General features: G+C 39.6%; 1 protein-coding gene across 4 annotated transcripts in view; it reads right to left on the bottom strand.

Moving 5' to 3' along the window:
• Positions 1-12,637, bottom strand: part of GLDN (gliomedin) — an 87,930-nt gene that overhangs the window by 1,250 nt on the left and 74,043 nt on the right. For all 4 annotated transcript variants that reach the window (XM_090148904.1, XM_090148905.1, XM_090148903.1 and 1 more), the window contains 8 exons: positions 11,815-11,866; positions 10,559-10,576; positions 10,026-10,133; positions 8,793-8,939; positions 7,958-8,077; positions 4,231-4,311; positions 4,022-4,147; positions 3,178-3,328 (listed from right to left, as the gene is read on the bottom strand). In XM_090148904.1, coding sequence (XP_090005030.1) covers positions 3,178-3,328; positions 4,022-4,147; positions 4,231-4,311; positions 7,958-8,077; positions 8,793-8,939; positions 10,026-10,133; positions 10,559-10,576; positions 11,815-11,857 — 794 coding nt within the window. In that variant the 5' untranslated portion in view covers positions 11,858-11,866. The remainder of the gene's footprint in view (positions 1-3,177; positions 3,329-4,021; positions 4,148-4,230; positions 4,312-7,957; positions 8,078-8,792; positions 8,940-10,025; positions 10,134-10,558; positions 10,577-11,814; positions 11,867-12,637) is intronic.

Genomic DNA, 12,637 nt, shown 5'->3' with positions numbered 1-12,637 from the left:
GTTGGTTGGATTGATTCAGAAGATGTTATTACTGATAGAAGCATTGTTGAAAATACTTAAGGACCATTCTAGTGATACCTTTTAAAATCAAGTGCTCCACTGAAAGCACCTTCCAAAACACTAGGAGAAAACTTGACAATAATAACCAATTTAGGGCACACAAGAGCATGAATTCACTTTGGTAAGTTTACTTTTATTTAGTCTATGAACATTAATATCAGTGAGATGAAGAAAGCCAACTAAAAGAAAGGACAGGTGTGAAAAAAATGAGATAGTAGGTGAAGCCCCAAATTTGTGAACTGAAATCTACAGAAATTTGCTTTCTACTAGGCAGGAGCTAAAGGGAGAAAGTGTGATTGACTGAACTGGCATGAATTCTGGGCAGGTTCACCTAGTCTTAGAGCTTATCTGAATTATCTTCAAAAGACAATGCAGTGATTTGCTCAAATGAACATCAAAGGAATAAAAATGCTAGTTTTGCAGATCCAAAATTCTGACCTCATGCCTCCAAAAGGACAGCCTGAATGGCTCCTCTCTGATGTATAAAAGTGGTTTTATTCCTTGAAATTCCTTAATATGATGATAGTCCAAAGACAGTGGCATTTAGCACCTTAAAATTGAGTTCTTTTACAAGTGCAAGAAGGTAATCAGCTGCTATCAAAGCATATTTGCAGTTAATATTTAATCAGTGAGTGGTGTAGTACTCTAGTAAGTGCAGAGTATGCTTTTATCCTTTTAAGTAATGCATTCTATAACAAAGCACATTTCACTGTCTAATATTTTTGTAACATATATATATATATATATATATAGCTAATTTCCTCACATAGAGGAAAAATATTTTTCTGAAAGGGCAGACTTAACGCTGACAAATCATGCAGGAAAACGATCCAAAGAAAACTCAAAAACTGATTCACTTCAGCTTTTCTAGAACTCAGCTCTGCAGCAGCTCCATATTCCAGTAGATGTTTGCATTAAAACATGCTTTTAGGGCTGGAGTTGATTTCCAAAAATGTGTCGACCCTGTTAAACTTATTACTTACTTCATATTTGTAAACAACCTGTTGCAAGGGCTAGCAGGAACAGTCCCATAGAAATGCCAGTTTTCTTCAGGAGGTTTTTCTATATGAGTCAGCAAGGCAAAAAGCATCTCAAGATACATTAGAAACGAGCAAGATCTGCAACATAGAAAACCTTGTCTTTTCCTTTTTTATGTGAAAATTCTGAAGCAGAATAGTGAGGTTTCATTCCTGAGGTCCCCCTCCTGTCATTCCATGGGGGCTGTGTAGCCTAGAACTCCAAATGGTTCAATTAAGTCCTTAATCTTCCACCACCTTGAGGTAAATGGTGAGATACAGGTCAATGTCTCATCAACCACATCAAGCTACAAGCAGTATTCTGATCAACTGTGATTAGTAAGTAGACCAAAATGAATAGAAGTGGGAAAACATTACAAGACAAAAGTGGAAGGGATGAAGCATTCCTTATACAAGGGATCTGCCCATCACTAGAAAACTTACTTAAGGGTATCAGAGAAACCTAATTTTGTCAGCCTGTAAATGTGACAAGGAACTTCTACATATATTTCCAACACTTGCAAAATCATCCAGCCACCTTCTCACCTGTTCTTTGCACAACATCAGTACAAAAGCTTTTTTGCAGCCAAGAATCAAGGATTTTACTATAACAAATTTCACACTGCCTAATCCTTTCTATGCTGAAAATAAACAACCTCAGAGTGAACAACTGAACAGAAAGGCAAATTCTGAGCAACTTCTTGGAGAGGTCCTAAGATTCCACAAATAGCTTGTGTTCTTCTGTGCATGAAGGCAGTTCCAAATTAAGGGTGTCCAAGCAATGGTGAGGAACTTCTGTCCTATCACTATGCACTGTTTAGACGGAGATGGTCATTAAAAATGTATAAACAAAAATCCCTACAGATATTTAAAGGAAGTTGCCAAAAAATGAGTTTGTCTTTGGCAGAACAAATATTATAGAATCCAAGCAGCTTGCTTACATTCCTTAGCATCTAAATGAATATAGGAAGAAGGCACGCACACCTGCTTGGGTAGAGACATCAAAGTACAATAATGTTCTTGGCTCAGACATCAGAGTCAACTGAGCTTGAAAGAAGATGCAATCTTTCACTTGCCCTTGGGCTGTATTTCTTTGGCTCTTCCCACAAGATGAGATTCTGTTTTTGATTAGTATTGTCTGTCATCAGTAGAAACTGAAGAAATAAGGATGTAATTTCCAGTTCTAATTCAGGGTAATGTACTGGGAGAGTTACAGAAATTTATTAGAAGGAAACCAAACAGTGGAGTGATTCCTCCACAATGGAACTTTCAATCACAGGTCGCTATGTCCTCAGCAGGTGCCTTGGTGCATTCCCATGCATGAGCAGCATTAACTCAACCCTTACCAGCAAAGAACAGTGCTATCTGAGAGCAAGACATGTGCATCAACCCAGCAAGAACGTCTGGTAAGCCAACATGTTCCATAAATGGGCTTCAGTTGTATAACCCATTATCTGTGTCCCCCAGACTGAGGCTGAACCAATTGCTATGCTGATGCAGGTAGACACACACACACACAGCTTATTTTCTTTAATCATATACTTTTTTCTGACCCTTGTTTTTCTTATTCAGATCACATTTCTTTCTGCCAATTATGAACGTAGCAAAGAATCCAAGTGCAAAAACACCCAGTGTATAATAGGAACCTGCTGGACCCCAGGATTTCCAACAGAAAAATCCATTGCCATCTCTGCACACAGCATCTTTTAAATCTGAAGGACCAACTGATTTGCATCTCAAACATCATATAGTTACTGCTACAGTTATCTGCCTGGACACAAAGCTGTACAGTGATTAAAGAGCTAATTGTCACAGCAGAGTAATGGGCTGAGAAGCCCAGTTCCTCAGCTCCAACAGATGATGCACACATAGACAGCATGGAAGGCCAGTGATCCATGTTCTAGACAGTTAACTGTTAATTGTTCTATTCTGAAAATAATTCTGAACCACTTCTTCCATTCTTCCTATGCTAGATAGTACCAAAAAGAAATGAAACAGTACAAAAGAACTGGCCTGGCTTTTTGAGGTCCATCTCTATTGCTAACATACAGCTCCTCCTTCCACCACTTCATTAGCCTTAAGCAAATTATATTTGACTTACTTCAGAATGACATTGGTTCCTCCCTTTTGGTAGTACAGGTGATTGTTTTGTACTGCGTGACCACAACCGTAAAAGAATCCTGTGATGTTAATGATTCTGTAGCTGTCATTCAGCAAGGCATTGGAATTCTCATATTCTTTTATAGAGTTTCCTAAATGAAAGGATAAAAAATAAAAGACCATCATTTGATTTTCCTAGTTTCTGAAATCCCTACCCTAAAATTCAATCTCTGTTAAAATTCAATCAGAATCAAGTTTGTGACAGACAATAATCATATTTACGTTTTCAACAGTAATTTAATATGCTGGTACATGATAAAATAATCCAGAAGCAAAACCAAGAACAAACAGAGGTGTTTGAGGGGCAGCTTCCCACTGAGTAATCAGCCTTAATGTTGAACATACTTGCTAAACTGCGACAATATTGCCTTCCTCCATTCACATCCTGGAAAAGATCCTGCAATAATGTAGTTCAAATAGCATCTGATTCATTTACACTCTCCCTTAATGGTAAGACAAAGTCCTAGCTACAATTTAGGGGATTAAATTAAAACCATAGGAAGTGGTAAAGGACAAGAATACAAAGACATTGACAATGGACACTAAAAAAAAAAAAAAATCCTCAGGCTATTCAGAGGCAACACTGGATTCTGAAAACGTCAGAAAAATACTAGAAATGTCTATCATCATATGCATAGCTAAGTATTTTACAGTAACATGGAAAACATTCTCAGAAAGATGTGGGTAAAACCATCGTGCTTTGTTTGAAACATTAATCTGTGTTGAAGGAATTATGAAGGCAATGTTAGTAAGCCTGACTTTGATGATAACTAGCAGTGCCATACCTGAGAAGTGCATGGTAAGCCAAATCCTTTCATCGCTCACGTTCGCAGGTTCCCGCATCCACGTTCCAAATGTTTGCTGCACACTGACAAAGTGAACTGGACTTCCTACAGATGTTATGACACACTCTAGTAGAGAAAAAGCACGCGTCCGTTACCTGTGTGACTGCAACCCAGCAGGCAGCAGTTAGGCTCACATTCTAGCAGGTTACCAGCTTTTTTGGAATGACCGGAGGGTCTGTCTTCAGCTTTTCCAGCCAAGGTATCATCATTTGGTACAGCACACGTCTCACCTGGATTTCAGAGAGAAAGGGTCAAACGTGACTTCTTTCTACATTCAACATGACAGACACACATCAGTGGCTTCACTAAACTAAAGAAATGATGTTTGGGATTTTATTTCACCTAGAGAAACGCTTAAGTGATTCTGGTCATCGATGATATCTAAATAAATGAACAAATTAAGTGTTCAGGTGAGTTTGTTCCCTTGATGTTGTCAGGCTGGCAGGCAGCTTTGAGGAGCAACTGGTTTGGCTCAGCAGATTTCATCCTCTAGCTGAGAATTCTGGAGTAGGTGCTTTGAAAGGCAGTGCTGTCCCTCTCCTCAGATAGCAGCAGATAACTGAGGCAGCTGCCAGCTGGCTGACTTATCCATAATACCAAATCTGCTTCCTTGGGAGTGAGCAATGGCCAAACTCAAGGACCTCATGCCTCAAAATCTGGACACACCACCAGCAGTGGGGCTGCACTCTGTAGACAACCATGGAAGTTCTGAACTTGCCATGAATCCCCAGAACAGTAAACCATAGCTAACACACACTGAGCACTGCATGCAGGTCAGCCATCTGTGCCATTAAAGAACCAGCGTAAAAGACTAAGGGAAATCATACACCATATTCTTTCCATAGAGAAATGGTTCACCAAAGAAGCAAAACTGCAAACATTTTCCCCCTCTCCTCAACAATTTGAAGGTTAACTGGTTGGGCTTTCTGCAGCATTTACCATTTAAATGAGATTATTTATAAAGCCTTTTCTGTAAACACAGATGCACCTTCTGTCTTTAAAACAATGCAGCACATTTCTATTTTGTTACAATGAAAAACTGCAGAGAACAAATAGTTCTCAGTCCCCTGCTGAAGACATCCTGATTCCACTGCACCCCTCTTCTAATCCTATTCTTACCATTCACCTCCTTACACATTTCACACATTTTCACTGTTGCTTTCCAACTGATTCCTGGGCTTTGCAGGACTGTGATGCTGAACGTGATGACATTGAAACAAGCAAGGTAGCAAAAATACGAAGTAGCCATAAAGTAAAGCTGAGAGGGCAGTATGACACTGAAGAAAGAAAGAGAAGATTGCACTGCATTGTTTCCTCCTTAGGTTATAACCTCTCTCTGTTCATGCAGAAAGAAAATACTCCAAGGTAGACCAAAAACAACACATATTTCTCCCATCCATTTATCTAGAACACTTACTGATATGACATTTGAAGTTGTAATTGATCACAACTCCTCCCCTAAAAAAGGCACAGTCGATCCAGCGGTGGGAAGACGTGCCTGTAGCTGGAACCCAGCAATCCCCCAAATACTCCTTCCAGGTTTTGATCTCAAAGTCTTCTCAAAATATCTCAAGAAAGGAATCCACCCCATAGAAATGACAAGCTGTGATACACAAGTTTATTAGTCTCAGCCCAAGGAAACTGATAAAATTAACTGCATGAACAGCTCCTCATACAGTGGTTTATCTAACACTGTGGAATAGTCAAGGACCAGGTCAATGTTTCTTGTGAAGATGAATGCACTGTTTGGATTTGAGAACATTTGCAAACCTCTCTGGGAACTTTCAGCTGCATGAAACAGAAAGCAATTAAGATTAGAAAGTTTTCTATCAGAGACCACTATGTGAAATTTCCACTGCTTTCCTTCCACCCAAAATAATAATAATAATAAATATCCCAGTGGTTCTTCTGATCCTAAAATCTTCTGGCTGAGAGTTGACAGAATTTACAGGACATTAGAAGTATGGGTATGGTCAATCTGGGGGAGGATGTGAAGGGCAGAGTGAGGGATGTGCTGTTTCTTCTCGAATTGGCTAACAGGATCGTGGGAGCAAAGCACCTGAGCTTGCAACTAATTATTCTATTCTCTTAAGGAAAGTAAATTTTGAAACAGGTAAAATCTGATTCATGGAAACCATTCTTACATTCTTATGCAATAAGTTAATTACAGCTGTAAATCAGGACATGTATTCTCTATCTTCAAAGGGATATGATTATTATATAAGAAAAGATGATTTATTTTTGCGTTACGGTCACACAATTCACTACTCATAACATTTAAATGCTCACTGAGGAGCACCTCTTCTGTGCAAAGTTATTTGAGTATAACTCCCACCTGCACACTGAGATTTCAAATCCACCAGAAATCCATCAGATAAAGTTTATCCCTCCAAAGAACTTCAGACAGTACCAACAACTGGAAAAAAGCTACCTGAGTAAATGCTCTAATTAGATCTTGCACAGCACTTCACACATTTCTGAACTTCAAATAGCATCAAATTTCTGCTCAGCTATCAACTGAGGCTCTTTGGGCTCCATTCTGATGCTTCAGTACCCAGCGTCTCTCAACCGAAATTCTCACATGCTACTACAATTACATTCAAGAGACAGAAATAATTGGTGTATGTTCCAGCCAGCATTAAATATTCACCAGTTAACAGCATTTATAATAAAAATATTTCATCTTACCAAAAAAAGATGACATTAATACACACACCAGGCCTAGCTCACTCAAAACTCCTACAAGCTGAAATGGACATTGCTAGTAGCTAATCACTAGTTATCTCCTTGCAGTGAACAATTCAGGTGCTAGACATCCTGAAGGCTGAGTGCCTTGCCTGCAAGGTGAAGGGCTGCTAATGACAAATGGGCAGAAGAAAGAAGAGAGAATAGTATTTTGAATCCATTACCACTGAAAGACTTTTTCCAAGCGCTGGAGAAGAGCCATGCTCCCACTCCTCAACTTTACTATTGCAACATCCAATCAATACCACCCTATTAATGGTGAGACTGATGAATCACTCTGCATGCTTCACACTTGCAATGTTTGTTCTAGTTCATACATTTCCAGTTTCCAAAGAAACCTCATTTAATCAACACTGCCACAGACAACTCCCTTCTTTTCTGAAAAATGTGAAAGAAGGAAAATTACTACCTGGGACATTCTTTGCTATCACTTCTCAGTGAGGAGGAAAAATCATCCTAATACTGTACAGGGAGCAACAGTCACTGAAAGACACATCTCTGGCATCAAATGTAATACCATCTGGGGTAAAGGACAAAAGGGCCAGATCCAGTATGTAGATCCAAAACTGAAAGTTTTCTTCCATTTTCAAGATAGAAATACAAATGCTGTTCTAGCAAGAGCTTCTCTTTGCTTTCCATTATCAGCTGACGGATCAATCTAATATTTTCCAGTTATCACAATACAACAGTGCTTGAAGAACGCTGAGCAAAACACTGCAGAGCATCCAAGCAACCAGCTTGTCTCACCTCATACTGCTTCCCAAATGACCAATAAGAACAGATCTGAGATAACACTTCTGGTCAAATTGGTCTAAATGTCAGTGATTTGAGAATTCAAATACATACAAAATACAGCTGCTTAGTTTTACAACAGAATAAGTAAGATTTCCAAACATCAGTGTGTACCTTTTTCCTCCACCCCTATATGGAGGGGAGAGGGAGAGGAGAGAGGAGTGCAGCTGCTGCATTTCAGCAGACAGTCTCTGAACTGGCAGTTTGGATGTTCATATCTTGGCTAGAACAGTATCTGCTGTGAAATTCACAGCCAATCACTGTTTCATGACACTTAGAACAACGGGCTTAATCTTGAACCTGTCAATAGTATTAAAAAGAACAGTGGAAAGGACTAACCTGTGCATTTGTTGCTGTACACGTTCTCCTGAAGCTGTGTTTTACCTTTACGTTTTCCTGGAGGCCCTGGAGGTCCAGGAGGCCCAGGGGGGCCCGGTGGTCCAGGTTCACCTTTTGCACCTGTATACAAAGCAAAGCACAATGTCACAGGGCCCGAAAGCAAGGATGCAACCTGCAGAGAACTGAGAGTCCATGTGATGGACCTAATAGAAATCTCTAAATTAGCCTCTGTCTTCTGAAGAAGTTTTTGTGTACAGAAAAAAAATACAGCTCAATAAACTAATGCTAATTCTTAGAGTCAAAGTATCACAGAACATCCCAAGTTGGAAGGGACACATAAGGATCATCAAGTCTGGCTCCTGGAAGGTGAACCACCCAGCACTTTATAGGTTCCAGGACATCAGTGCAATTCAATCTGTCTGGATTATAGGCATATTAGAGAGTTATAAAGCACAACTGCCTTCTGTACAGTGTTCTCTAAGACTTCAGTTTAAAGGGCTCCAGTACTACAGTTTTAGCAGCTTACACGTTCAGTTGCCACAATGCTTCCTTTACGTAAAAGGGTGAATTCCACCTCAACCCAAGCCCACGTAAGTCTTCTTGTGAGGAACTGCATTATTAAGGGAGCACAATCCCCTGGGCAGTCCTTTTTATTTTTGGAGCTGCACAAACCCTTGAGACTAATATCTGAACTGTAGCAATGCCCAGAAACTTCACTGTGGATGAAGTGGCTGAGTTGGCTGGTCCAACTCTTAAGAGCACATTCATGCTACAGAAGCACAGTGTCTATTTCTCCACCATGTACACTGTTGCAAGGGAGTGTGCTTCTTCCTACCTTCCAACATCACATCGTTGTTTGCATCCCCCTTTTCTCCCTTTGCTCCTCTTGCACCTTTCACACCAGGCATACCATCCTTGCCAGGTAAACCTATTTCTCCAGGTTCTCCTTTCTCCCCTTGGTCACCTTTTGGTCCTGGCGCACCTAGAAATAAAAAGCATTTCAGTACAAAGAACAGTTACCCATGGTAAGTGGGTAAGCATACCACTCCTAAAATCAATACATTCTGTTGAAGTACAAAATACATCCACCCAAGTTGTTCGGTGGCTTGCCATATTGCACTTCCAACATTTTTCCTTGCCCCAGCAGAACATTAAAGTAACTGCCCGCTAACATCTCCACATGCACTTGTTGCAAGCACGATCACTCTGCATGCCTCCTATGCTTGGTTATTTAGCAGAGTAACGTTTTTAACAAGACGTTCATTTGTTCTGCATAACCTTGGCTGGAGCGTTTTGCAACAAGGAACACAATGGTGTGGTTGTACAACTGACACCAAAACATTCCACTCTCTGCCTTCATGTCAGTATTTTATGCTTTAGAAGAGAGAAGTGAACTGCGATAGAGCCAGAAATGGAAGTGTTCTTGCAGGCCAAGGGTTCACGTTATATCAGCAAGTACTTGAGGAGAAAATGCTTGTCCATCCACTTACAGTATTACTATTTACATTGAAATTGTGAAACCAGAAACAGAATTCTAGTTTTGGGGTGAAATCTGAAATGTGTCTTCTGCACAACTGCCCTCTGACTCTAAAAATAGGCTTTCACTTTCATTTCCCATTAAAGAAACAAAAAAGAATGTTGATGAACACTAAAGTGACAGACGATGTACTGCCTTCAAAGAACCACAGACAACTGGCCCAAACTCAGCCTTCATTTTTAAAGCCCTCTGAAGTCAAAGATTCCTTATGTTGGCAGGCTGAAGGAATGGAAATATTCTTATAATGACATTATTTACAAGAAATTTCGGAATACTGAGGTGCAATTAAGTTTATTTTATAGCCTTAATTTGCAATATTTGATAATATATTTATACCATTTTTCACTGTCTAGAATACATCTGAAGTGATCCACAAAACTTAGTGCAAGACAATGAACATTACAGAATTCTAAAATGTGCAAATCCTTTGTGAACACTGAATCCCTTCTCCCTGTAACAAAGGTCTAAAAGTAATTGCATCTGAACATAACAGTCAGAACTGATTTTATTTTATTTAACAATAAAGTATACCCATTTTTCCTCTCTTTCCATTTAGTCCTGGTTCTCCCTTTTGCCCTGGGACACCTGGGGCTCCATCTGAGCCGTTGTAGCCGGGCAGTCCATCGAGCCCGGGGGGCCCTGAAGAAGCCAAACAGCACAACAGAAATGTCACCATTCACCATAATTTCAGAAATCAATAATCAGCATTTCTAAGAGCTGTTTATAGCATTAAATTAAAATAATCTGCTACTCTTTTACAACGCTCTTTGCCTAAATGCTACCAGAAAAATCTGAACACCATCTAGCTTTGAACAAATATGCTCTGGCAAATATTATATTATTTTCTCACCTCCAACACAAAAGCACAACCTCCCGTCTGCCCCCAGAGGGGCACAGGTTGAATTAGTAGGAAAGTGATAAAGGCGAGTAGTCATTCTATTCTCCTTCATTCTAATTAGCAAAGGAAGACTATACTGTAAAGATGCATTTCTATAGTTCAACATCTATACCAACAACTGTTTCTGTTACCCAAAACCATTATTGCAGTTGTCAAAATGTCTTACCTGGGGGACCTGGGGGGCCTGCACCAACAACATGCAAAAGAACACAAGAAAGAAGAAACAGTGAGTTTATCCTAGCAAGTAAACAAAAACAATTCCAGACTGAAGTGAGGAGAGTTAGATCAGAGCAATGAAAAGGGGAGAAAAGCACATGACATCAAATGGAAATCCTATGGACTTACATGTTTTGTATTGTAAGCAAACGTTTGAGCACCACTGTTTTTACATGGAATTGGTCTCTGGATTGCACAACATTCACCACAGCACCTGGCTGGAGGGTTGCCTGGTGCAGTAGAAATTGGACTTAGTTATTCTTTTATTACAATAACATCTGCCTTATTCCTTCTGACTTAATTTGAGTATAGGGCCTTAATGGTAAGAAAGCACAGCAGGCAGGAGTAAAGTATTACCCGAAAATGTTTCTATTACAAAATTTGTCTTTTGTGACCCCCAATACACATTAAAAAAGAAAAAAAAAAAAGTTGTTGCATTTAAAGGACCAAATCAGCTCCTTGAGCACTTTTATCCTGTCACTGAGTACTGCCTTGTTGCAACAAAAATAAATCTCTAAGACAAAATAACAGTAATTCCTCGATTTCCCTACAGATGACACTTTCCAGCATTAACAAGAAAACACCACGAGTAAAGTAAAGACCATTTTATAATGCCATCACGGAGATTGTCCCTTTTAATCAGCACTGACAGTAATACCAGTTAATAACTTACTGCCAGTTTTCCAGTAACTGAATCTCTCCCCCACACCATTATGTGCCTAGAATTTGTATGCCATCTCAGATCTGAGGATCTTAATTATCCTTGTAACAGCGTAAGATAAATAAGAAAGGTGCTTGAGAGGTAGTAGAAAGGCTGACAGCAGAGAAAGCCAGGACCAAAGAAAGGGTTTAATAGAGTCAGAAGAGCAGAAAGCTGTAGAAGGCATTGAGTAGTTGTGAATTCACAACTCTGGAGCCCAAGGAAACATGGGTTCAACTGAACTCCTAAACTTCCAGCATTTATAAGTAGGTAGGTAAGTCCCAAAGTAGCACCTGCTATCTTTTTTAAGTAAATAATGCAAGTGATATATACATATATATACACATATACATATGTGTGTGTGTATACATATGCACGTATATGAATTTTGATAAATAGCAAAATTTGTCATGTAAAACTTTATCTACCTCAAGTTCTTTGAAAACGTTGTGATTCTGTATTGCTGAGGGTAAAAAAAAATGTAACGTTCATGGCAATTAACATACCTGTTAGGCATATCCCTTTAGTGCTGTTACATAAATCCACCATCACTCGGACCTAATGTCGTAAAGAAATTAAGTTCAAAACAAGGTAAGCCACACAGCTCAAAGAAAACGGTCTGATTTACAAAACCAAAGATACCATTGCTGTGCTTGTAAGAATAAAATATTTAGACCTGTTCTTACACTGAGACACCAACTTCCTCGTGCAGTGATTCTCTGACACAAACCTGTTTGGTACACCTACTGAAAACATTAAGAAAATACTTATTATGGAAATGCCCGTGCTACAATTCCACAAATCAGCTTCTTGGCCATTATAAAGCAGTTCTTTCCCCTTCTATCATAGGCCTTTCTATTATTTTTATCTTTGTGTTATAATTCCAAACACTTCATCCCCCTACAGCACCAACCCTGACTCGGTGGGCACCTGGCCCCAGTGCCTTTCTGAGCCCCAGTCATTCTGAGAAGCTTCAGAATCAACCTAACTTAGCTCAATGGCTGTTGCAGTCAGGATTTGCTTGCTCTCCTTCCCCTCATCTCTCAAAAACCAGGCTTCTATGCTGTAATTTGTAAAATACACCTTGTCCAAGCATTCTCTAATTCAAACTGCATTTTAATCTCAGTGGTTTTGTTGAGATCATTGAAATGATTACAGCTCACTCTGAAGCCCTGCAATTATCTCAGCATTATATTTGCCACTCAGTACAATCCACACGACAGTTACAAGCCCAGCATTCAGAGAGCACATTTACAGTGTGCAGCCTGCAGCACAGCCTCCAGCTCAGCCATGAGGAGCTAACAGCCATTCCATCAATATATTTTGACA

Source organism: Phasianus colchicus, chromosome 12 (assembly GCF_987193195.1).
Source record: "Phasianus colchicus chromosome 12, bPhaCol1.hap1.1, whole genome shotgun sequence".
Taxonomy (NCBI): domain Eukaryota; kingdom Metazoa; phylum Chordata; class Aves; order Galliformes; family Phasianidae; genus Phasianus; species Phasianus colchicus.
This window is presented reverse-complemented; position numbering and strand designations above follow the sequence as displayed.